The sequence below is a fragment of the Hibiscus syriacus genome, unplaced genomic scaffold (genome assembly GCF_006381635.1).
Source record: "Hibiscus syriacus cultivar Baekdansim isolate YM2019G1 unplaced genomic scaffold, ASM638163v2 tig00110393_pilon, whole genome shotgun sequence".
Lineage (NCBI taxonomy): Eukaryota > Viridiplantae > Streptophyta > Magnoliopsida > Malvales > Malvaceae > Hibiscus > Hibiscus syriacus.
The window spans coordinates 812,020-839,304 of record NW_024062721.1 but is presented as its reverse complement, the minus strand read 5'-3'; the positions used below and the strand labels follow the sequence as shown (position 1 = coordinate 839,304).

The following is a 27,285-nucleotide window of genomic DNA, read 5'->3' as shown; positions in this document are numbered from 1 at the left end:
CTCGTGAATCCCTTCCGTCCGTCCATGTATGTGAAGTCAACAACACAAAATTGGTAAATGTTTTGTCACCATGGCGCTCGGTTCAGCTAATAATCCATAATGGGAGAGGGAAAAAATGTCATGCATGTTCCTATAACACTAATGTCACCTCAAATGTAGTTCACAATGAGGACAGACTCATGTACTACTACATCTACAAGCCTTTTTCTTTCCCAAAGGCAATGGCTCTAGCCTTTCCTAAAATCCTCTTTGGGTATTCATTATACACATTACCTACACTGCTAAACGGAATCACCGCTTCAAAAACACTACCAATATCAGCATCGACATGGAGACTATAATCTTGAAACCAGAGGTTTCCCAGAAATTCTGTTTCTCGTTGCCAACACTTGCAGATTGTTGTTTTGCAGCCAGCTGATCTCTAAGTTCTTTTAGTGCTTTGTCCCTTCGCTCTCCCATCTGCTAAAATGAGTAAGGATGAGCTCACCAAAGTGAAAAACTTGGCTCGGTATAATGACTGGTTTAGCAAAAGAATTTGTGCAAATTCAAAAGTGATCTAAACAAATTAGTAATCTGAGCACATTTTTAGTTTTAATGCAAACAAATAATTTAGAAACAGCACTGCAGCAGCAGACAATCACTAAAATCCTGCTTTAGGAATGAAGCAATATGTTAACATTACCCTTTGGAGTTTTCGTGTCTGAGAACGAGCTTCCTGGAGACAGAATTCCAACTTCAACACCCTCTTCTTCAGTTCCTGATCAGCTCGTCGTTGTTTCTCTAACTGCTTACTAATCTTTTCAAAACTCTTGGGAGAAACCTCATTCAAAAGTTTCCTGAGTTCAGAATCCTTATTTGCTCCAGCCTTAGCAACAGCTTGCATGATATCATGCTCAATTCTCAAAACCTCATCTTTCAGCTGTTTTTGGGAACAATCCCTTGCTTGGAGATCCTTCTGCAAATTATCTAGTTGCTTTCCTAACCAAGTAACACGAGCCTCGTGCTCTTTCAATGAACTATTCTTCTGGTCCAGCTCCTTCAACAACGCTAAACACTGTACTTGGGCTGACTGAGCTAATGCCGCACTAGCATCAGCAGTGGCTTGAGTAAGCTGCGATCTAAGATCATCCAATTCCCTAAGGTACTGAGAGGCACATAACAAAGTCATATCAGAATCTTACAAGTGGATTTGGCTAGACCAAATAGATGATGAACTAGAAACAAGATTATTAACACAGGCTGCAACATGGTACCGTCATTACCCTTCATTCACACAGTTGCATTTTACATAAGATCTTATACTTCTCAATCTGGATAGACATCTTGTGCTTCTTTAAGAATGATATAACTGAAAATTCAATTATGATCTGACAGCACACTAGCAAAAACAGCTCTCTAAAGTTGGAAATCATCAAGACGTCAACATATTTGCTATCTAATTGGTGCCTTTCTATACAGAAACAATAAATATGTCAGCAATTAGTACAGGGAATGAATACCAGCAAAGGCCACAGTTGGTGCAATATGTAACATAACGTTTAATGATTTAACATATTCATTTAAATATATAATAAACAGAATATAACAGTTACGTAAAAATGGTACACATAATGTTTTATGATTAACCATAAACATTTCTGGAGTTAAACTACTAAATTAGAAGTTAAGAAGAGCAACTCCTCAATAATGCATAAAATAAGAACCTTTATAACTTGGCAAAACTTGCATAGAGTTCAATTTTGTGACCGACCTAGCTTTTACAAAAAAATTCCAAACTTATACAAGTTATAATAAAGATCAAAAACACTTGGTCATCTTTCCTTTGATGAGCTCCCCAAGAAATAACTAAAGAGGAAAAGCCTAAAGACATACAACTTTGAAAGGTCAAGATACAAAAAGAAGGATGCATTTAAAGACAAATCAACAACAGATAATACAACCATTAGGGCATGATGGGTTCTTTCTAAATCATGAATTAACAAGTGAAAATGAAACATAATTAGGGTACTATAAAGCTAATTAATCTGCAAAAGAAATGATAATAGTTCAAGAACTGGGATTTAGGCGGGACCTTTTCAGCAGCAGAGGCTGAAGCTTGAAGCTCCCCATTTCTCTCCTCTAAACTCTTCTGTAATTTAAAAATCTCCTCTTCCATGTGCTTTGCCTTTGTCTCTGCATCCTGATTTTTTTTGTTTGTTTTGAAGCGAAACCAAGTCTTTTAGTAAACGAGTTCCATTTGACCCCACAAACAAAAGCCCAAAAACAAGGTTTTGAAAACCAAACCGGACCGATCGGTTCAATTGAGAATCGCTGACTAATCCGGTTCATTCTATCCCGGTTAAATCGTTACTAGTGAATCGTAAAGAACCGATGAATCGACTGTGAACCATTCAAACTGGATCCGGAGTAAACCGTTAAGAACCGACCATCAATAAAAAATTAAAAAAGTTAAAAAAATATTTTTCGTCTTTTCATTTCCGGCCTTTTCGTTTCCAGATTTTTAGTTTTCTTTATTCTTATTTAAAGGATATTTTGACTTTTATTTTGAAGGTTAATCAATTTTTGTTTTGGTTTTAAAGAGTAATGTTTGGAGAGTTTTAATAGAAATAAATCAAATAACGAATGATGGAATTTTGGTGTTGTATTTAAGTATTATAATTGTGGGATGTTTTTAATTTTTTATTAAATGTGTTGAAACGATTTTTTCCTTAAAAGGTGAAAAAAGGTGAGATTTTGAAAACCATATTAATTCTTAATTGTATCTTTTTATTTTAAAAACATATGCGATTTAAAAGACCTCTCGTTTCGAAAAATTTTGAATTTCCTTTATGATCGAAAAATACGGTTCGAAGAGTCGCCACCAATCTTTGATTAGGGTGTGATTGGGCACCCAAAAATGCTTTGTCATTTTAAATAAAAATTAATTTTAATTAAAACAACAAATTGAGGTCTGCGTTACTAAAATCCGAGTTCGGGAGTCAGTTACGTGTGGGGAAGGATTAGCATCCTCACAACGCCCTAAATCGGTACCTAGTCGATTAATTAACGTCTTTGCAATGAACTTTACAAATTCGAATTTATTTTGATTTTTGATCTCATAAAATAAAAATGTAAATTTAAAACATTCAAAAACACTCAAACAAATTAAATTAAAATTATCAAGTCATTTTAGAAAGATAAAGAATGTTCGATTATTTACAAATATCGAGACCAGATCTTAAAGATATAACAACCTTTTCTCGATATATTTAAATAAACGAACATTTCTTTTTCTCTCGTTTCCAAATTTTAGGTGACGAATCAATTTTTTTGTTTCACTTTCGGGATACACTTTTATTTTAAAATCATTAAAAGCGGACCTCAAATCAGTTATAACTGCCCACTTAAAACAATTTTAAATTAAAAATATATTACCTTTAATCCAATTATGAATATGTCGAGTTATGCAAGTGAGGCTATCATGCAAATTATGCAAAAATGATGTCATGTAAAAATTAATTAAACATGCGATTAAAATAAATGAGTAAATAAATCTAAAGCTAAAATTACTATTAAACAAAGACCACAAACAAACTATCAATGCATTACATATACCAAGATCAACATAAAACTGAGACCAACTGTAAAACTAAAATAAAAACCGAGAAAATGTTATGCCAAATATGCAACATCACATAAACTTAAAATAACATACTCACATGACTAAAATGTGACATGCAAAAACCTTAAAGTCTAATATCTAAATAACATAAATTAAACAAATCAATATTTAGGACGAAAATTAAATGAACATAAAATAAATAGACATAATTAGATACATGCAAACTTCTACTTAGGGACTAAAATGTAACATGCGAAAATTAACAGTTTAATGTCTAAAACAGCAAAGATTAAATACAAGAATAATTAGGGCTAAAATTAGATGCGGGTAAAATAAAGAGACAAAACTATAAACATGCAAATGTTGATTTATGGACTAAAACGAACATGCAACAATTCAGAAGTTAAATGTCTAAAATAACAAAAACTAAATAATATAACATTTGGGATTGAAAATTAAAACGCATAAAATAAAGATGCAAAATTGGAAATAGGAAAACATTCGGTTTGGGGACCAAAATGAAAATAAACACAAAAACTCTAGGGATTAAACGACACTTAAGGACTCAGTGGCTAAAAGCTAATTAACCCTAAAGTCTGAGTGGCCAAAAGTTAATTTATCCAAAAAAACCTAAATAAACTAAACCTAAACTAAAAACCCAAATCACGTGTAACATACCCAACAACTTCCTCCCCTTTCTTTCCACTTTCCATCTCTCCCTCAGCCTCACACAGTGCCGCTCAACCCTTGAACCCCCTCCATCTCTCGGTCATGCTTTATACACACCAAACGACCCCCGGCTAAGGCCCCAACCCAATCTGACTCTTTAGTTATTTCTCTAGACCACAAACCCGAGACTAAAAGCTCGCTAAATCGACCTATAGAAGACCACAAAATAGTTCATACCTCTCAAAACCAAACCATCATCGCTCACCTCTAGACACTTTGACTCGCACTTCGCCGGCGACCCACGACAAGGAATCAACGATGAGGTAAAATATCTCACCTACCTACTATTTTTTATATATAAAAGAACCTCTCCTCTAAACTTTCGAATGGCGGTTATGCTCAAAGGAAACCACTACCAACCGACGTTCGACTAAACGCCATGGGATAACTACGATGCAAGTAAAAAAACAAAACAAAACTAAGCAAGGTAACGTAACTAGCTCATCTTCTCTGTATTTTCACTTGCTTAGAAATAAAAACATTCATGGAAATTACTAACAATTAAATTAAAGATAGGAAATACCAAGAAAATTGCTCCTTGATTAATATTGCTTTCCTGAAAAATGAATATGTTACACTGCTTGATCTCTTTCTCCCTATATGCTTTCTGTTGTTGTTTTTAGAATGGTCTCTGGTTCCTCTTTCGTTTTTGCTCTGTGCTCTCCAACTCTCACCGTCCTCTCGGTTAATTCTTCTATGGTTTTTTTCTTTGTCTCTCTAATCTCCCTGTTTCTTGTTTATCTTTTCTCTTTTATGATCCCCCACAATTTCCAGTAGTTAATCCCTTAAAACTGACCCCTTTCCTCCACTTTACTTTGGTTAACTCCCAATAACCGCCTTTTTAATTGTTTAGGATTTCACGTGGACTGGGCTTGATCATTGGATTGGGCCTCCAACTGCTCTGCTTCGGGTCTGCTCCGACTTAGCCCCGGACAAAAATGAGCATCTACAGCTGCCCCTTTTTGCTCATTGTCGTATAACGAGAATAGAGCAAAGATCAAAAGATGATCGAGTTTTTCCGGTCATGAGAACTTCAAAATATTAAACCACTCACTGTTACTTCGGGATAAATGAAACTTGAAAAATCTTCAAATGATAAGTCTGCTCCCTATTTCTTCAGAGAGTATAAGACTTGATCTTCAACAAACGTGTCCGCTCCCTATTGCTTCAGAGAGTATGTAACTCAAACGTCTTCTTCTTACGGGTTCGCTCCCTCTTTCTCTAAGGAGTATGGAACTCTAACATCTTCTTCTTACGGGTTCGCTCCCTCTTTCTCTAGGGAGTATGGAACTCGAACATCTTCTTCTTACGGGTCCGCTCCCTCTTTCTCTAGGGAGTATAGAACTCGAACATCTTCTTCTTACTGGTTCGCTCCCTCTTTCTCTAGGGAGTATGGAACTCAAACATATTCTTCTTACAGGTTCGCTCCCTCTTTCTCTAGGGAGTATGGAACTCAAACATATTCTTCTTACAGGTTCGCTCCCTCTTTCTCTAGGGAGTATGAAACTCGAATATCTTCTTCTTACGGGTTCGCTCCCTCTTTATCTAGGGAGTATGGAACTCGAACATCTTCTTCTGCTTTACTACTTTCTTGTGAAGACTTCTAGATGATTTGCTTCACTACTCTCTCGTGAAGACTTAAGTTTGATTTGCTTCGAAGGTCGAACCTGAAAATCAAACATTATCAATCATTAATGTGTGCTTGAAAAATTGAAAATCATTATACTCAAAAATTTAGAATTTAAGAGAATCTTTTCGAATTCATTTCTCTTGTGAGAACTTGTCTCGCCGCAACTAAATGCGAGAGTCTTCCTTGACTTGACTGTCATTTGAACCCCTCCCTTCCTGGGATATTGAATCGGTTAATAACTCCTCGCGCGTGTTTTCTTTTCTTTGTACTCGAGAAATTTTGCTTTTTCTCCTACATCTGATAGTCTGATGGTTTGCTCCAACACTCTTCCGAGAAGGTTTAAAAAGGATATGCTTCACTACTCTTCGATGAAGGCTTAGCTTTGGTTTGCTTCACTACTCTTTAGTGAAGGCTCAAAATGGATTTGCTTCACTACTCTTTGGTGAAGACTTGGCTTTGCCCCAATCTTATGTGTACAAGTCACTTTAATCGAGTGATTTCTCTTTTCATACGCGAACATCTCTGTTTTTCTTCTATATCTGATGGTTATCACTTTAGAGTAATACTTCTTCTGTGGATTAGACCTCTCAATTCTTCAGGGTATGCCCCTCTAAATGTGATTTCTTGCGTTTGAGGTTTGAAATCTTCCTTTCGACTTGTCGGGCTTCTGACATCATGCATCTTCTCTTTTCACTGGAAGATCTTTCAAAACCATGTGTTTATGCATGAAACACGAACACAAATGCAATTAATTGTATTAGTGTAATGCATATTCTTTTATGCAAATGATGTTCTCATGAATGCATAAATGCCGATTACATCTTCATTTGACTTCAAAGTGGTGAACTTAGTCTTCTTATACTTGATCATTCCTTTTCAGGATCTGCTTTATATACCCGTGTAGCAACTCATAATTTCCAACTTGCATTTTTGACGAGCCCTCTGATCTTCTTCTATCTCCTTGTCGTCTTTGTTATCTATCTTTATTTCGGAGAAAATGTTTTCTCTCTCAACTTCTTGCTATGGTCAGAAGCATGATTGTGTTGCCCCGTTTTTAGAGACTATGTACATGACTGCGCCAAACTCCACAAAGGTCAATGGGATAGTTTTATCTGTTCTGATTTGACTCTTGAAACATGACGCCAAGAGGACCCATCCAAATTTCATTTTCATCATATCATTTCTCATTTTAACCTTGGAGTTGCGTAAGACAACCTTCATCTTGGATAATGGAAACAACACATGATCGCAACATTGATTCAGCATCATATTTACTGGCTCATAAAATATTTAACACATTCATATTTTCCTATGGCTTCTGCCCGTATCTTTCAATTGGAGAAGCTTTTTACAAAGCGCTCAGAGTTTTTTTTTTGCATGGTATTACAAGGATACCAAAACTTAATGGAGATTAAGATGGGATATTTTGGCTCGCCAACATTAATGCATGTGAAATCACTGGAATAATGCAACTGATGATGGACAAAATGATCATATATGGTAAACTCCACTGTTACTGTTTCACCATTTTCAACACTCATACATTTCTATCTCTTTGGAATTATTTGTTTAATTCAATGATCGTTCAACAGGTCTTCATTAGCTTCCAAAGATGCCCCACATTAATACCTCTGGCTGAAACATGCCTTCACTAATGTCGCAACATTATCTTATTCTTATACGGGCCTTCAAAATGCCCCAACACCTCAAATTGTAGGGCTCATTCCTTCTTCGTCTGAATCATGTCATCTCAAAATGATGGGGGTTCAGTCATGCCCCAGTGTGGGTATTCACGACTCCCTTCGTACCAAGATCTCTTGACTTTGAATGCTCAAATTCTAGTGCCGCTACACAACAGTATAGCCGAATATCTTGAGGGCTTCTCTTCATGTTGCCCTAAACACTTAATAAGTGATCAATTATTCTAACAAAATGTCTTGTGCTTTTATACAAGCCGTAAGATGTGCCTCTTCTGAATGATGATATCATCTTCTTCTTGATGGGTTACTGACAACTTCACAAGGAAACGTTACAAGCTCCATTCCTTAGTCCTTCTGATTTCTCAGACTATTTGCTTTCAACACTGTGGAATGCTTCATGTTCTGGCATCGCTTATTCTTTCTTCAATGGGGGCAAAAAGAGCCTCGTCAACCTCAAGGACCTTTCACATTTTAGACTATCCTGTTTGAAAATATTTTTCCCTTTTCTCTTATTTTAGGGATCAAAGAATGAAATAATTTTGTAAAACACTGCCCCTTAATTCAGGCTCACAATTGAATCAAATCATAAACAAGAGTTCACAGAATATCAAAAGAATCAATAGCTCTTTAATATTTTTAGGGTTATAGCTCTTTGACAAATGTCAAAATTGAGGGGTTGGCTTCAGGTTGGCTTTCTATTTTCTAAGGTTTCAACCACCGAAATATTATTTCCTTCTCGGTCATCGTGAATATTGCAACATGCCCTTCTTTCTTGGCTTGGTATTTTAATCGAATGCAGACAAAATGACGCAACTAGCATAATCAATTACTAGACTTTTTAGAACACTTTCATTTCAGTTCTCTGAAATCTTTCATTTGTTCAAGCCTCGTAGACTCCTCTAACCAAGGCATTGCAGAAATATCGATCTAAAAATGAAATTTCTTAGTGCACGTGTGAAATTGACTATAACAGGTATTCCTTATCTCCCTTAGTTCATTTTTGCCGTCACTCCTTATTTATAAAATTGATTTAATTTTCCATTGTCTGGCTAGCTGAAATCAGCTTTATTGTAATTTCACTTTATCGGGCTAGCTGAAGGATTCATCTCATCACAAAGTCTTTGACTTGACAATCACAGTGGAGCATACACCGAATTGCCAAGTACCCGATTAAGGTCATGGTTTGAATATAATCTATTCATAAAGCCAGGGCTTTCGAGTTTCCTCTATAACCAATTGCTTTAGCGGAATAGCTCAGCTTTATTGTATACATATAATATAATCATCTTTATCAGGGTAGCTGAATTCTATCCATAAAGCCGGGGCTTTTAACCAATTGCTCTAGAGGGACAGCTCAATATTTATTATATACATATACTATTATAATCTGGGTATACGGATCCAATTTCTTAAGCTTGTCAAGAAGAACCTGTCATAGTCTAGGTGTTGTTGAAAGTCAGAAAATTTCATCGTTAGAGTTCAATTTCCAAGCAACTGACCTAAACTAGATTCATCTGCTTGACTATTCCATCCGTAAAGATCATAATCATCATTAAACGTCATCAATAAAAGTGTGGTCTATTCAGTTTCGTAACATCATACACAAAAAATGCCCCATGTTGCATGCTTCTGTGCATACCTGAATACCAAGCCTATTGTTCATCCCCTTATGATAGAAGAAGGCTATATCGGTCCCTGCAAGAAAATGGTATAGTGTTCAATTGTATCTTCTGGGGATAAGGTCAAGGTCCTTGTTTTATCAGGTTTCAACCTTGTCATTTTGTCAAAGATTTATAACTCTAATCATTAAAGAGCTTCTAATTCAGTTGATATTCAAAGAATTTCAAGTCGTAAATTCGATTCAATGCTCACCATCCATAAAGTAGCATGAATTCAATTAAAATATCCTTAAAAAAACTGAGAAATGATGAAAAACAAGTTCAAACATGATGTTGCAAATGGGAAATGCAATTGTGGTGGAGCACAACCTTCACTTGTTCAACTAAAAGGCCCTACTTTCCCCAGAATGACGGGTGCCCCGTTAGATTAGGGTTTTCATCAGCATTCTCTCCCCATATCTCGATTATTTCTCGTGTCAGGACTCCTTTATCAACGAGATTTTCTATCTCTTCCATCAACGGTATGCACTTGTCAGTGGGATGACCTAATGCCCCCATATGAAAATCACAAGCACTATTCGGGTCGTAGCCATAAGCGGATGGGCTAGTCTTCATTCTTAATGGCCTTGGAGTGAGGTACTGTTTCTTGATTAAAGGGGATAACAAGTCGAAAATGGGCACTTGAAAAACCTTGAGGGTTGTATTTTCCCAAGACATCTTCTGCGGCCAGTCTCGGACTACCTCTCCTTTAACTTTCTTCTTGTTACTTCCCACTTCTATCTTCTTTTTTAGCATCAAAGAGGTCTCAAGAGTTGAGTCCTTTATCTCTGCTTCACATATCTCACTTTCCTTGATTTTATTTTTCTCCTTTTCAACACTCTCTTTGGCATGTACTTCACTTGTTTCAACCCCATCAACTTTATTCTGGCGATTAATTTTCAACTGTTGAGCATCCACCTCTATAACTCCATGAGCCAAAAGATCTCGAACCTGTCGCTTGAAGTTGCTACAATTCTCGATGGAGTGTCCTCGGGCTCCAGTATGATATTCACAAGTAACATCCTCATTATACCAACTCGGATAAGGGGGCAGCAAAGGCTTGGCCAGACGTGGGACAATCAGTTGGGCTTGGAGCAACTTTGGATATATCTGGCTATATGAAAACTCTTTTGATCCCACTTTCTCCTTGCCGTTATTATGATCATATTGAAGACCTTGTGACTGACCACTGGAACATTCGCTTTGAAGGTTTAACGTTTGACCAACATCTTGGGAGAGACATTGATTTGCAAATCTCCCTTCATCGATAAGTTTTGAACTTCCGGGGAGCTTAGGTTTTCCATTTTCAAAGCATAACAACCCTTCCATGATGAAGTTTTGAACTTTAAATCTCAGGATCGTACAATCTTCTGTAGAGTGGCTAAACTCATGAGAATGATAACCACATGATTTCTTGACACCTTGCCAGTCTGGACGCAAATAAGTATTGTACCTCGGAGGAAAAGGCTTTAAAAGCCCACTTTCAAAGAGAAAGGGTAACAAGTCTGAATATGAGATCGGAATCGGAACCATAGGTGTCCTCTTCTTTTTCTTTCTATTCTTTTTGGCCTTCTTTACTGACACTTGAACCTCATCTATGCCTCTTTTCTTTGAGTCTGGTTCCACTTTCGTATTAGAAGTTTCACCCTTAACTTCTGCTTTTCCCAGTATGATCTCCGTAGCATCTTCTGGAATCTTACTTAATTTTTGGAGTTGACTTGGATTACCACATCCCCTAATAGGTTCTTGATCAGTTGCTATCATCACATTGGCTGCACCACTAACATTCAGATTCTCACCCGATGTCTTCATATTTTCTTGTGTAATAGGGTCATCTGATGATTTATCCCCATATATCACTGTAATCATCATGCTCATCAACTTGGACATCTGTCCCCTGAATTCAACTTGGAACTTCCTTGCTTCATCAATCATTTCTTGTTGGGTCCTTACGAGCTGTTCTTGAATTCTCTCGATCTTACTAACTCGTGCTAAGATCTCATTCATTGTTGTCTATCTTTCCATAAACACGTCTCAGGGTAACTTCAATTTAATTTCAGAACTTCTGCCACATCATCCTTCACGAGTTACTCTCATATTTTCATGATTTATGCATGTAAAAATGCTTAAATTAAAGCGATGTGAATGCAAATATGGATGCAAAAATGCAAATGCAAAAGGTGTTAATCCCAAAAGTGACCACTATAGAACAACCTTCATTTAGACAACAAGATTTCATTACACCATGTAATCAAAATACAATTGTGATTCTTCATTTCCTAGAATCATACTCTTCATGGAATCTGGCATTGCATCTCCAAAATGGTCGGCGTATTTTATCACATCTGATGAAATCGATTGTCCTTGAATTGAATCTTAGGATCTCCATCTCCACTTTCAATGGAAAGTGCTCTTCACGTCTTTATGAAGGGTATTTTCGTCCTTGGCATTACTGCATCTATCTCCTGAGGGAAGATCTTCATGATGTCTTTCTTTATGGATCAGTCTTCAATCAGTTTCAAATTTCTTCATTCATCGGATGGCCTTCTTCATGAATCATCTGAACGCCTCTGGATCTCCCGATTTTGATTACATGATTAAGAATTTCTTGTCTCATTATGACCAGTCTTTTTATTAGTCAATCACTTGCGAATTAACACCTTTGGATGACATGAAGATGCAAATGCAATAAAATCAAAATAAAATATAACAAAATGGGTTAGTACACATAATATAAACAACAAAATTGTTGAAAACATTTTTGATATTTCGATATAACAAATTAAGTTAAATGAATTTTAAGATTTCACAAATGATTTTACAAATTTATATTCGATTCAATTAACCGAATATCAAATTATTACTCCAAGTTTTTTAAAGATCAATTTTAATCCTTACTAAATGTGTAAAATTGTGATTTGTACTTAAACTATTTTTGAAACAATTTTCACAAAGTATTTTGAACCAAAAACAAGCCTTAAATCAATTATTCAAAGGCATGCACCGATGCATCAGTCCATGCATCGATGCATCGATGAATTAATTGAACATCGAATGCATTCCATGCACCGATGCACTCTCCATGCATCGATGCACTCTGAATATTTTCAAAACATCGAATGCATTTGATGCATCGATGCATAAGCCATGCATCGATGCACCAGGCTATTTTTCAAACATCGAATGCATTTCATGCATCGATGCACACTTGGTACACCGATGCATCAAGTGTTCCAACGGTCAAAATATTTGAATTTTACACGAATGCACCGATGCATCCTTGATCATGCATCGATGCATGAGACGCTCCACCTAGAAAAATTAATTGTTTTCACACCTAAACGGCTCTATTGACTTTACTAATTATCACCAACGTTCAGAATTGATTCAAGGGGTATTTAAACAAGTTCTGAAGCCATTGATCAACAATAAGAAACATCAAGCAACTAGAATCAAGAGATAATCAAAGAGAAAACATCAAACCTCAAGTTTGAGCATTTCAAGCCTATTTTTCATCCAATATTCATTTGCTTTCAAGAACACTTTTGTACTCAATTGTATTTATCTTTGAGTGTTCTTTTCTTTGTTCTAGAATTGTGCAAACATCTTACCTTGTGAGGTTTTCTTGTAAGTTTGCAAATTTGTAATCTTCTCTTTGGGAAAAAGAGTGTTCTCAAGAGTTGGGGTATACTCTTGAGGGATTTTGTAAGGTTATCTCTTTGGCCTCAAAAGAAAGAACAAATTAGTGAATTTGTTGGAAAATCCTTAGTGTGGATAGCTAAGGTAGTGGACGTAGACTTTGTTTGAAAAAGTCGAACCACTGTAAATCGCTGTGCAATTACTTTCAATTTTCTGCAAAAGCTTCCACGAAATTTTTAATTGCCAATTCACCCCCTCTTGGCCGATTCCGTCGATCGATTAACTCAACAATTGGTATCAGAGTCTCACTCATTTGAAGGTTTAATCGCCTCTTGAGTCGATTCGGGAAGAGTTACATCGATTACAAAGTCATCAATGGCCTCCACTTCAAATTACGACTCCGGTCTCGATTCGATGCCCGTCAACAAGCCTCCTTTCTTCAATGGGGCTAATTATGCCTATTGGAAGAATAGAATGATGTACTTCATTCAAGAAAGTGACATGGGAGCATGGAATGCCGTAGAAGAAGGATACATCAAGCCTCTCACTCATCCAAGGTTGTGGAGTGAAGGAGACACAAGAATGTTCCAGCTTAACTCCAAAGCCATCCATATTATTTTTTGTGCTCTTGGACCAGATGAATACGGAAGAGTTTCATCGTGTACAACCGCCAAAGAAATATGGGACAAGCTTCAAGTCACACATGAAGGTACAGATGAGGTAAAGAAATCAAAAATTAGTATTCTAACGCATAGCTATGAAAATTTCAGGATGAAACCAAATGAAGACATCAAAGCTATGACGGATAGATTTTCAACGATTGTCAATGGTCTTAAATCGTATGGGAGAGATCATCTCAAATGAAAAGCTTGTGAGGAAGTTAGTCTACTACCTCCCAAAATCATGGCAATCAAAGAAGACGACAATCATCGAGTCTAAGGACCTATCATCCTTAACTCTTGAAGAACTTATCGGTTCACTCCTCACTCATGAGATGATGCTTGAAGATGAGGTGGACCTTGATAAAGTTGAAGAGACACCAAAGGAGAAGGGAGAAGAAGAAAAACATTGGAGTTGCTCTCAAATCCACAAAAGATAAGAGTGATTCTAATAATGATGATGATGACGAGGAAATGACATTATTTACCAAACGGTTCAGAAAAATGATGAGACCTTACCGAGGAAGAAAATTCAAACGAAACGAAGGCCTCAAAAATGAACCAAAAGAAAATGACCCAATCATTTGCTATGAATGCAAAAAGCCGAGGCATGTCAAATATGATTGCCCACAATTGAAGAAAAAGGGTCAATCAAAGAATAAGCACAAGGCTCATGTAGCTACATGGAGCGATGAAGAAAGTTCCGATGAAGAGGAACAAGAAGTAGCAAACTTGTGCTTGATGGCATTCGGGGAAGATTCTAAGGTAACCTCTAACTCATCCGATTTTGATGATTTATCTTATGATGAGTTATTTGAGGAATACAATGGGTTGGCTTCGGATTATGAGAAATTGTTTTTAAAATATAAAAATGATGTTTCAAAATTGAAAAATGAAAACAAACTCATATCCAAAACCAACAATGATCTTGAAAGTAAAATCAAAGATTTGCAGATCAAACTAGAAGAATTTGAAAAGAAAAATTTAGATTTGCAAAATTTACTTTCAAAGGTCAATGATGATCATCAAAAGAAAATTGATGATCTTAAAACTTCTTTTGATAAAGTTGGTACAAAACATTTTGAAAAAGGAGAAAATTCAAAATCCAACTTTGTTAGAAAAAGTTTTAGAAACTACAATCATAGAGGTCCCCAAAAAACCTCAAATAGAAAAATCGTCAGAAGTATGTGGGTTCCTAAAGAACTCATTACTACTAAAGATAAAGATATCCTACACAAATGGATACCTAAGGAGACTAGGATTTTGGAAACTAATGAATATGGACCCAAAAGAATTTGGGTACCAAAAATCAAAAATTAATCTATGTTTGTAGGGAAAGGAGCATTGCTACAAGGCACGGGAAACAAATTCAAATTCATGTTACCTTGATAGTGGATGCTCAAGACATATGACTGGAGACAAAAGTCGGTTTATTGAGCTTAACGCCAAAAATGGAGGAGAAGTAACTTTTGGAGACAATTCAAAAGGTCATATTGAAGGTATTGGTACTATAGGTAATACCTCTTCCATACAAATTAAAAATGTTTTGTATGTGAATGGATTAAAGCATAATCTTTTGAGTATTAGTCAATTGTGTGATAAAGGATTCAATGTCTTATTTGAAATTAATGGTTGTAAAGTCATTGACATTGCATCTAATCGGATTATGCTTGTTTGTCATAGAATAGGAAACATTTACATTGTGCATTTAGATTCTATTGATATGACTAATTTATGCCTAGTTGCTAAGGATGAGCATGATAGTTGGTTATGGCATAGGAGACTAGGTCATGCTAGTATGAGTGTTTTGCAACGGTTAATTCAATGAGACTTAGTAAGAGGGTTGCCCTAAGCTTAAATTTGATAATGATAAAATCTGTGATGCTTGTGCTAAAGGAAAACAAAAACGAGTTTCTTTTAAATCTATTAATGATGTATCAACTAGTAGAGTATTACAATTGATCCATTTAGATCTTTTTGGGCCAACTAGAACTACTAGCTTGGGTGGAAAACAATATGCATTTGTCTTGGTAGATGACTATTCTAGATACACTTGGGTTCTATTCTTAAGTACTAAAGATGAAGCATTAGAACATTTCATCACATTTTCAAAAATAATCCAAAATGAAAAAGGTTACTCTATAACTAGTGTTAGGAGTGATCATGGAACTGAATTTGAAAATCTTGGATTTATTGAGTTTTGTAATTCTAATGGTATTAGCCATAATTTTTCAGCACCTAGAACCCCTCAACAAAATGGAGTTGTTGAGAGGAAAAATCGAACTTTAGAAGAAATGGCTAGAACCATGCTTTGTGAAAATAATTTGCCAAAATATTATTTTTGGGCGGAAGCCACAAATACTGCTTGTTATGTTGTAAATCGAGTAATGATTAGGCCAATTTTAAAGAAAACTCCATATGAAATTTTCAAAAATAAAAAGCCTAACATTAGCTATTTTCATCCTTTTGGATGTAAATGTTTTGTTTTAAACAATGGTAAAGAAAACCTTGGCAAATTTGATGCTAAAAGTGATGAAGGAATTTTTCTGGGTTATTCCTTAAATTCTAAAGCTTATCGTGTATTTAATAAAAGAACTTTAGTTGTAGAAGAGTCTATACATGTTGTTTTCGATGATAATCTCCTTCCGAGGAAGGATTCTTGTGTTAATGATGATGTAGGTATTGTACAAACAAATGACGTTAGACATGATGTTGGAGAATCATCATCAAAGGAAGAAACAAAGGATGAGGAAACTCATGATCCCCTCGAGAATCCAACCATTGAAGAAAGGGAAGTATCTTTTCCAAGAGAGTACAATTATGTCAAAGATGGTGAAATTATAGGTGATCCATCAAAAGGGGTAACTACTCGATCTTCTCTTAGAAATATCTGTAATTATGTTGCATTTATTTCATGCATAGAGCCTAAGAACATCAAAGAAGCATTAAAAGATGAACATTGGATTATGGCTATGCAAGAAGAATTAAATCAATTTGAGAGAAGTAAAGTATGAACATTAGTTGAAAGGCCTAGTAATAAATCTACTGTAGGTACTAGATGGGTTTTTAGAAATAAACTTGATGAAAGTGGTAATATAGTGAGGAACAAGGCTAGACTTGTTGCTCAAGGCTATACTCAAGAAGAAGGCATAGACTATGATGAAACATACGCTCCCGTAGCTAGGATGGAAGCAATTAGAATGTTATTAGCATTTGCATGTTTTCATGAATTTAAATTATATCAAATGGATGTTAAAAGTGTATTTTTAAATGGTTTTATAAAAGAAGAAGTGTATGTGGAACAACCTCCAGGTTTTGAAGATTCAAAATTTCCAGATCATGTTCTTAAATTGACAAAAGCTCTTTATGGTTTAAAACAAGCTCCTAGAGCTTGGTATGAAAGATTGTCAAATTTTTTAATTGAAAAAGGTTTTTTTAAAGGAAAGGTTGACACTACATTGTTTTTAAAGCATAAAGGTAAAGATTTATTAGTAGTTCAAATTTATGTTGATGATATAATATTTGGTTCTACTAATGATGTTCTTTGCCAAGAATTTTCTAAGCTAATGCAAAGTGAGTTTGAGATGAGCATGATGGGGGAGCTCTCATTTTTCTTGGGACTCCAAATCAAGCAAAGAAAAGATGGAATCTTCATTAATCAAGCTAAGTACGTCAAATATATGCTCAAGAAGTTTGGACTGGAAAATGGGAAACCTCATAACACTCCAATGAGCTCTTCAACAAAGCTTGACTTAGATGAAGGAGGTAAATGTGTGGATGTTAAATTATATAGATCCATGATTGGCTCATTGCTTTATCTAACCGCAAGTAGACCGGATATTATGTTTAGTGTTTGCTTGTGTGTTAGGTTTCAATTATGTCCTAAGGAATCACATTTACTAGATGTTAAGAGAATCTTTAGATACCTTAAGGACACTCCTAGTTTAGGACTTTGGTATCCTAGAGACTCTAGCTTTAGCTTGCATGCCTTTTCTGATGCGGATTATGGAGGATGCAAATTAGATAGGAAAAGCACCTCCGGTACTTGCCAATTCCTTGAAAATATGCTGATTTCTTGGTTTTCAAAGAAACAAAATTGTGTTGCATTATCTACCACTGAAGCGGAATACATTTCAGCCGGTAGTTGTTGTGCACAAGTTTTATGGATGAAACAACAACTTTTTGATTATGGAATTGAAGTAGGTACCATTCCTATCAAGTGTGACAATACTAGTGCTATTTGTCTCACTAAAAATCTCATCCAACACTCTAGAACTAAGCACATTGAAATAAGACATCACTTCATTAGAGACCATGTCACTAAGGAAGATGTAGTTCTAGAATATGTTGATACTTTGCATCAATTAGCGGATATCTTTACAAAACCCTTAGACAAGGAAAGATTTTGGGCACTTAGGAGAGAATTAGGTTTAACTGACCTATCTTCACTTAGTGTTTAAAATAATTTTAGCACTTTTAAAAATAAATGAAAAATGCTTATAAATAATAATTTTTGATTGCATTCTTGCTATTAGTTAGGGGGAGTTTGTGATTCTTAGTGAAAAATAATTTTATGTTCAAATAAAGTTTAAAGATTAATTTGTTTGATTGAACATAATTAATTTTTTATATATGAGTTGTCATTACCATTAGAGCCAAATTATTTAGCATTTTAAGTGTTTAAAACGGATTTTTGACATTTTTGTGCTTCATGCACCGATGCATTTAACAATGCATCGATGCATCCTTGAATATGCATCGATGCATAAGACCATGCACCGATGCATCCGTCGGGTTTTAGGTTTAAAATCTTCATCTTCTTCATTTGTCTCAAAACCTAAAACACTAAACACACGGTCGTTCGTCCCCCTCTCCCTCAAATCTCTATTTTTGCTCAAAATCTTCGGGAAAATATCGGATTCTTCAAGTTTTTCATCCTACAAACCTGCTACACTCATTAAATCGCTCAAAACATCTCTTCATTCCCCTCAATCCGAATTTTTCAAGGTATTTTCACAAAAACTCTATTTCATTAAATTTTTGAGCTTAGGACTAGTTTAGATTAGTTCTAGTTTGAAATAATTATCGGGCATTGGCTATATGATGATTCTAAACTAGTTTCTACAACGAATTTCATCAAAAACGCATAATTTTTCAAAATTATTTGGAAATTTCGAATTAAAAAAAATTATTATTATTTCGAAAGTTAATGATACTTTTGATTCAATTATGTTAGTTCATGAAACTATGCGTATTATGATATTAATTTTAAATAGTTTTTCAAAACTTTGCCCATTAGGACTTTGTTAAAGAACCTTGAATTATTGAGGACTCATTTGAGTTTTGGGATTAATTGTTGTGCATACATGTGTTTTAAAATTGCAGGTCATATTCCTTTTCAAATTTCCCTTACCATGTCAAATCCTAAACGCCCTAGGTCATCCTCTAGTCGGTCTCACCAAAACCGTCCTCCCGTTCCTCAACATCCTAATCCCGTTCCTCCTCAACCTAATCCTGATCCTCAAGCTCCTAATGGCTTATTGAGTGTTTGTTTCAATATGTCAGAGCGTCGTAGAAATGAACTTTATAATAGATACATTGAGTCTTTCCAATCCTATCGAATTCGGGAAGAACGTATTCCCTCGCTTCAAGCCATGAACAAAATTGAATTTGAATACCTCCCGACTCTTAGAAGGTGGAAGTTTGATAAACTCTTTTCTCTTCAACCCATCATTTTTCATCAACTTGTCCATATTTTTTATTCAAATGCGGTATGCATTCAAAATGAAACCCAATGTGAAACCATCGGTATTAGATCCTACCTTTTAGGACAATACATTGTGGTTGATTCCGCAACCATTGCTACTCATTTCGGATTAGATGATAATGGTGCTTTTGATGAAAAAGAGAATGTGAATTATCCCTATATCCCTAATGCGAGTGTCAGTTCTCTTCGAACTCATCACGACCGTTTTCTTCACTTCATTATTTCTTGGTAGTTTAGACCATCGGCTGGTCGTTACTCCACTCTTCGTAATAGGGATTTGTGGTGGATGTACTGCATTAAAAATAAAATCAAAATAAATCTTCCATAAATTATATTCAGCCAATTAGTAGACATGGTTAATATTGTCCCTTCCAAACATGTTGAAACCTTAGCCTACGGTTGTCTACTTAGTAACCTGTTTATCAAACTTGGTTTAAACGTTTCTCTCGACACTCCTATCCCTCTCCAAAATCAAATCAACCTCGCATCTTTGAAGAAAGCAGATTGGATTCAGGATGAGCGAACCGGTCTTTGGGTCTTTCGACCCAATAAGCCAACTCCGGGAGCTAGTTCTTCTCGAGCTGCTCCTAGTTCTTCTCGTGCTCCTCCTCCAGCTCCTGACGCTGATAATGATCCAGAGCTTCAAAGGCTTATGAGAGATATTGACGAGGAAGTACCAGCTCGGCAAGATGATCAAACGCCACCTTATTTCCGATCTTTTCTAGAGTCGTTTGATCTATGTTTTGCCTCTATTGAGTCTACGATTTCTGAGTTTCAGAGGGAGATGCGTGATCGTATGGATGCTCTGACTCTTGAAGTTCGAGCTCATTATCCTCCTCCTCCCGATCCTCCGATGGAGTAAACTTGCTTGTCATGTTTTCTTGTTTTTTTAAAAAATGAATTGTTAAACTTTTTGATTTGGATGTTTATATTTGTTTGGATATTTGGATGCTTGGATGCTTGGATGTTTGAACTTAAGTTTATATATATTTGGTTTGAATTTTATTCATTTTGCATCATTAGATATATGACCAATTATGCCATTTCACATTTTATTATGAATATTGTTTGTGAAAACTAATGGCTAATCTCTCTTTTGATTGTGATCTTAGCAGCTTATTATTAATAAATCAATTGGCTAATGTTTTTCAAAATTCTTGTTTAAAACGTTTTTATAGAATCTTTTTGATTTAACAAAAAGGGGGAGAAAATTTAAGATGTGCTATTTAAGATGTGCTATAGTAAGGGGGAGTAAGTTTTTCAAAATCGATTTCGAAAATAATTTCTTAAACAAATCTTAAAATTATTCAAATGTTTTGTTATATCAAAAAGGGGGAGATTGTTGAAAACATTTTTGATATTTCGATATAACAAATTAAGTTAAATGAATTTTAAGATTTCACAAATGATTTTACAAATTTATATTCGATTCAATTAACCGAATATCAAATTATTACTCCAAGTTTTTCAAGATTAATTTTAATCCTTACTAAATGTGTAAAATTGTGATTTGTACTTAAACTATTTTGAAACATTTTCACAAAGTATTTTGAACCAAAAACAAGCCTTAAATCAATTATTCAAAGGCATGCACCGATGCATCAGTCCATGCATCGATGCATCGATGAATTAATTGAACATCGAATGCATTCCATGCACCGATGCACTCTCCATGCATCGATGCACTCTGAATATTTTCAAAACATCGAATGCATTTGATGCATCGATGCATAAGCCATGCATCGATGCACCAGGCTATTTTTCAAACATAGAATGCATTTCATGCATCGATGCACACTTGGTGCACCGATGCATCAAGTGTTCCAACGGTCAAAATATTTGAATTTTACACGAATGCACCGATGCATCCTTGATCATGCATCGATGCATGAGACGCTCCACCTAGAAAAATTAATTGTTTTCACACCTAAACGGCTCTATTGACTCCACTAATTATCACCAACGTTCAGAATTGATTCAAGGGGTATTTAAACAAGTTCTGAAGCCATTGATCAACAACAAGAAACATCAAGCAACTAGAATCAAGAGATAATCAAAGAGAAAGCATCAAACCTCAAGTTTAAGCATTTCAAGCCTATTTTTCATCCAATATTCATTTGCTTTCAAGAACACTTTTGTACTCAATTGTTTATCTTTGAGTGTTCTTTTCTTTGTTCTAGAATTGTGCAAAATATCTTACCTGTGAGGTTTTCTTGTAAGTTTGCAAATTTGTAATCTTCTCTTTGGGAAAAAAAGTGTTCTCAAGAGTTGGGGTATACTCTTGAGGGATTTTGTAAGGTTATCTCTCTGGCCTCAAAAGAAAGAACAAATTAGTGAATTTGTTGGAAAATCCTTAGTGTGGATAGCTAAGGTAGTGGACGTAGACTTTGTTTGAGAAAGTCGAACCACTGTAAATCGCTGTGTAATTACTTTCAATTTTCTGCAAAAGCTTCCACGAAATTTTTAATTGCCAATTCACCCCCCTCTTGGCCGATTCCGTCGATCGATTAACTCAACAAAAATAATAAGTATCAAAGTCATTAAATAAAACCTACCCTCACATGTTGGCTACCCAATCATGCTTTAGCAAATCCTACCCAACATGATATCTACCCCCATGCCTTGTCATTCACAAAAAAAAAATCCTAACTGCATGATATCTAGTTCGCATGCTTGTTAGAGAAAAATAAACCTAGCCGCATGATTTCTAGTTCGCATACATGCTCAAAATAATAAACCTAACCGCATGATTTCTAGTTCGCATACATTTATTCAAAAAACGAAATTATATGACTCCAAAAGCTTTTCCTTGTGTTCCCTCCTCACGGGACTCTTAAGGTTCAGGTTAGGCTCGACCTAAATTTGGGCTCTATGTTCACTAGGTTCTCGTGTCCTTGTCGGTGCCCCCTTGGGCTGCCGAACCCTCAATCCTGGCCCATCACATGCTTTAGAGGATCGAGTTCAATTTCGAGGGAACACACCTCCTTATGTCCATGCGGAGGTGAATACCATCACGAGGACCATAAGGCGTGAGCTCCAGGAGCAATCCACTATCCCATACGGAGGTGAAAACCACACGAGGGCATAGTCTCTCACTCCTACTTAAATAGGACGGAGCGGGGTTTTAGCTCATGTTATGATAATGCAACTGTGCAGTGTGTGAGGAAAAGCGAAAAAACACATAATAAAAGCACTCAAAAATCAATTCTCAATTCACAAATAATCTGAAACCATTAGCAAATAGATCAGTACAACTATTTAATTATTAATCGGAGCAATCCACTATCCCATACGGAGGTGAAAACCACACGAGGGCATAGTCTCTCACTCCTACTTAAATAGGACGGAGCGGGGTTTTAGCTCATGTTGATAATGCAACTGTGCAGTGTGTGAGGAAAAGCGAAAAACACATAATAAAGCACTCAAAAATCATTCTCAATTCACAAATAATCTGAAACCATTAGCAAATAGATCAGTACAACTATTTATTATTATCGAATTAAATCAAAATACAAACAAAACTTATAAACCCAACAAGGATAAAAACCAAATTAAAACAAATTTATAACTTTCAATTGCAAAGACATTTAATTAATCGACTATCGGCCTGACTCTCTAAACAAAAGTTCCCAGTGGAGTCGTCAAGCTGTCGAAACGATTTTTTCCTTAAAAGGTGAAAAAAGGTGAGATTTTGAAAACCACATTAATTCTTAATTGTCTCTTTTTATTTTAAAAACATATATGATTTAAAAGACCTCTCGTTTCGAAAAATTTTGAATTTCCTTTACGATCGAAAATACGGTTCGAAGAGTCGCCACCAATCTTTGATTAGGGTGTGATTGGGCACCCAAAAATGCTTTGTCATTTTAAATAAAAATTAATTTTAATTAAAACAACAAATTGAGGTATGCGTTACCAAAATCCGAGTTCGGGATTCGGTTACGTGTGGGAAGGATTAGCATCCCCACAAACGCCCTAAATCGGTACCAGTCGATTAATTACGTCTTTGCAATGAACTTTACAAATTCGAATTTATTTTGATTTTTGATCTCATAAAATAAAAATAAATTTAAAACATTCAAAACACTCAAACAAATTAAATTAAAATTATCAATCATTTAGAAAGATAGAATGTTCGATTATTTACAAATATCGAGACCAGATCTTAAAGATATAACAACATTTTCTCAATATATTTAAATAAACGAACATTTCTTTCTCTCGTTTCCAAATTTTAGGTGACGAATCAATTTTGTTCACTTTCGGGATACACTTTTATTTTAAAATCATTAAAAGCGGACCTCAAATCAGTTATGACTGCCCACTTAAAACAATTTTAAATTAAAAAGATACCCTTAATCCAATTATGAATATGTCGAGTTATGCAAGTGAGACTATCATGCAAATTATGCAAAAACTCATGTAATTAATTAAACATGCGATTAAAATAAATGAGTAAATAAATCTAAAGCTTACTATTAAACAAAGAGCACAAACAAACTATCAATGCATTACATATACCAAGATCACATAAACTGAGACCACCTGTAAAACTAAAATGAAACTGAGAAAATGTATGCCAAATAGCAACATCACATAACTTAAAATAACATACTCACATGACTAAAATGTGACATGCAAAAACCTTAAAGTCTAATATCTAACACATAAATTAAACAAATCATATAGGACAAATTAAATGAACATAAATAAATAGACAATTAGATATATGCAAACTTCTACCTAGGGACTAAAATGTAACATGCGAAAATTAACAGTTTAATGTCTAAAACAGCAAAGATTAATACAAGAATAATTAGGGCTAAAATTAGATGCGGGTAAAATAAGAGACAAAACTATAAACATGCAAATGTGATTTATGGACTAAAATGAAATGCAACAATTCAGAAGTTAAATGTCTAAAATAACAAAAACTAATATAACATTTGGGACTGAAATTAAAACGCATAAAATAAAGATGAAAAATTGGAAACAGGAAAACATTCGGTTTGGGGACCAAAATGAAATAAACACAAAAACGATAGGGATTAAACGACACTAATGACTCAGTGGCTAAAGCTAATTAACCCTAAAGTCTGAGTGGCCAAAGTTAATTTATCCAAAAAACCTAAATAACTAAACCTAAACTAAAACCCAAATCACTGTAACATACCCAACAACTTCCTCCCCTTTCTTTCCACTTTCCATCTCTCCCTCAGCCTCACACAGTGCTGCTCACCCTTGAACCCCCTCCATCTCTCGGTCATGCTTTATACACACCAAACGACCCCCGACTAAGGCCCCAACCCAATCTGACTCTTTAGTTATTTTCTCTAGACCACAAACCCGAGACTAAAAGCTCGCTAAATCGACCTCTAGAAGACCACAAAAGTTCATACCTCTCAAAACCAAACCATCATCGCTCACCTCTAGACACTTTGACTCGCACTTCGGCGACCCACGACAAGGAATCAACGATGAGGTAAATATCTCACCTACCTACGTTTTTTATATATAAAGAACCTCCTCTAAACTTTCGAATGGCGGTTATGCTCAAAGGAAACCACTGCCAACCGACGGTTCGATAAACCCCATGGGATAACTACGATGCAAGTAAAAAAAACAAAACTAAGCAAGGTAACGTAACTAGCATCTTCTCTGTATTTTCACTTCTTAGAAAAAAACATTCATGGAAATTACTAACAATTAAATTAAAGATAAATACCAAGAAAATTGCTCTTATTAATATTGCTTTCCTGAAAAATGAATATGTTACTGCTTGATCTCTTTCTCCCTATATGCTTCTGTTGTTGTTTTTAGAATGGTCTCTGGTTCCTCTTTCGTTTTTGCTCTGTGCTCTCCAACTCTCACCGTCCTCTCGGTTAATTCTTCTATGGTTTTTTTCTTTGTCTCTTTAATCTCCCTCTTTCTTGTTTATCTTTTATCTTTTATGATCCCCACAATTTCCAGTAGTTAATCCCTTAAAACTGACCCCTTTCCTCCACTTTGCTTTGGTTAACTCCCAAAAACCGCCTTTTTAATTGTTTAGGATTTCACGTGGACTGGGCTTGATTATTGGATTGGGCCTCCAACTGTTCTGCTTCGGGTCTGCTCCGACTTAGCCCCGGACAAAAACGAGCATCTACAAAATGTTTTTGATATTTTTATTTATTTTTTAAATAATTATAACGTCATTCGATTATTTCGACTGATTTAATCAATTCATCTGATTGAATTAATGAATAGATAGTACAACCAGTTCGTTGACCAGTCCGATTCTAAAAACCATGAATTCAATTGAAAACCGAATATTAAACACAAAGAGACACGGAAAAGAAGGCATGCCTGTCTCGTTAGGATTTCTTGAGCAAATGACTGTTCTTGCGATGCCAAACGGCTCCTCACCTCCTTCAATTCCGCCGCAAGCGACTCCACGTTACGCCGGAAACTTTGTTTCTTCTCATTCAAATCCTTCAACAAAGGATCAAAATCCCGAGGCGATGAGGACGACACGGATGGAATCAGGATACCACGCTCTTGACCGAAGGCAAGTACCGCTATCAGGGATATAACTTTCTTGACCCGAGTGAGAATATGCAGAGGTAGCTAAAAGATCAGATCATGAATGCAAGAGCTTTGAAGGAGATAAAAAAATAGTGGCTTAGAGGCAGGTTCTTAGTCTTTGCTTGTAGCAATGGTGCATTTAATTAACGTGGGACAGCAAGAAACAAGTTTGTAATACATAATCTATACTAATAATACTCGCAAGATTTAAGGAAGGCTAAATGACCATAAGAAGTCTTTGTAATTTGTTTATGAAGACATAGAGGGAGAAAGAGACAGCTTCTATTTCAATTTGAAAATTGTGAAAAATTAATAAAATCGAAACAGTTCTAAGAGGAAAGAGAATTTTCTAGGGAAAGTGAAAAGAAGGATGGAATTGAAACGCCATATTCAAAACTCCAGAAGAGCGAAAAAGCCAAAGAGAAAATAATAAAAAGAAAATATTTTGGCTTTTTACAGAAAAACAAATAGACAAGAGAGAGAGAGAGAGAGTTTACCAACCAATAAGCCATGGAAAGGCAGCTATTTCACTTCTGTGTAGCTGTGTCTGAGAGTAACCTGGGAATTTTGACAATTAAGCTAAAGCTTATTGCGATCTGCTTGTGGGATTTAGTTTTCAGTGATTGAAAAGATAGATGGTGGAGAATAAATCGGAAGAGATGAGATTGGATCTTTGAATTTGTTAATGGAATCCCGAGGGGCAGGGATGGAGACTAATGGTAAAACTTTCGAGATAATCGGAATAAATTAAATCACGATATAATGTATTCTCCAGATTAATTATTTAAATATAGTGAAATTTACAACGTTGGTCGTTATGTCTTTTGGACGACTTACTACGTGGCCAATTTTTCGGTGAACTCATAGAGAGAATGAACGTGTTGCATGACACATGTACGTCCCAACACATAGGTCGTCATGCCTCTCCGGGAGACCCGCTCGGCTGCCCTCGGATGCCCAGCATGTTGGGATGTACATAGCACATGCAATCTCTCATAGCTCGTCAGGAAGACATGACGACCTAGTAGGTCATCCGGAAGGCATGGCGACCTACGGCCAATACTGTAAATTTCACCTTATTTGAGCAATTAATCTTACGAGTGCATTATCTCGTGAATTAATTTCTTCCAAAACATTATCTCGAAAGTTTTGCCAGATACTAATTGATTGATTAATTGTTTCCAAATATTATTTATTTATGACGCAATTAATAAATAAATATTCAAATTATATATGTTTTTAAGTTTAGATAAATATTTTATTTCCTACTTTTAGATTGTTTGTTAAAAGTAAATTTTAGATTGTCTGTTAAAAGTAAATTTTAGATTGTCTGTTAAA

The 27,285-nt window shown here is 35.5% G+C and overlaps 1 protein-coding gene across 1 annotated transcript; it reads right to left on the bottom strand.

Moving 5' to 3' along the window:
* Nucleotides 1–52: 52 nt before the first annotated feature.
* Nucleotides 53–26,944, bottom strand: LOC120123519 (nuclear envelope-associated protein 2-like). The gene is made up of 5 exons (XM_039142389.1): nucleotides 26,870–26,944; nucleotides 25,729–25,989; nucleotides 2,072–2,215; nucleotides 683–1,144; nucleotides 53–459 (listed from the first exon to the last, which is right to left on the bottom strand). Exons 1-5 carry the CDS (start codon nucleotides 26,942–26,944, stop codon nucleotides 292–294), a joined length of 1,110 nt encoding a protein of 369 aa, XP_038998320.1. The 3' UTR covers nucleotides 53–291.
* Nucleotides 26,945–27,285: the final 341 nt, after the last annotated feature.

Coding starts and splice junctions, on each gene's coding strand:
- LOC120123519 (XM_039142389.1), bottom strand. CDS start 26,944: ATGAGAGATTGCATGTGCTATGTACATCCCAACATGCTGGGCATCCGA. Junction 25,990..26,869: donor CGAGCGGGTCTCCCGGAGAG/GCATGACGACCT, acceptor CTGATCTTTTAG/CTACCTCTGCATATTCTCAC. Junction 2,216..25,728: donor AAGAAATCCTAACGAGACAG/GCATGCCTTCTT, acceptor GTTTACTAAAAG/ACTTGGTTTCGCTTCAAAAC.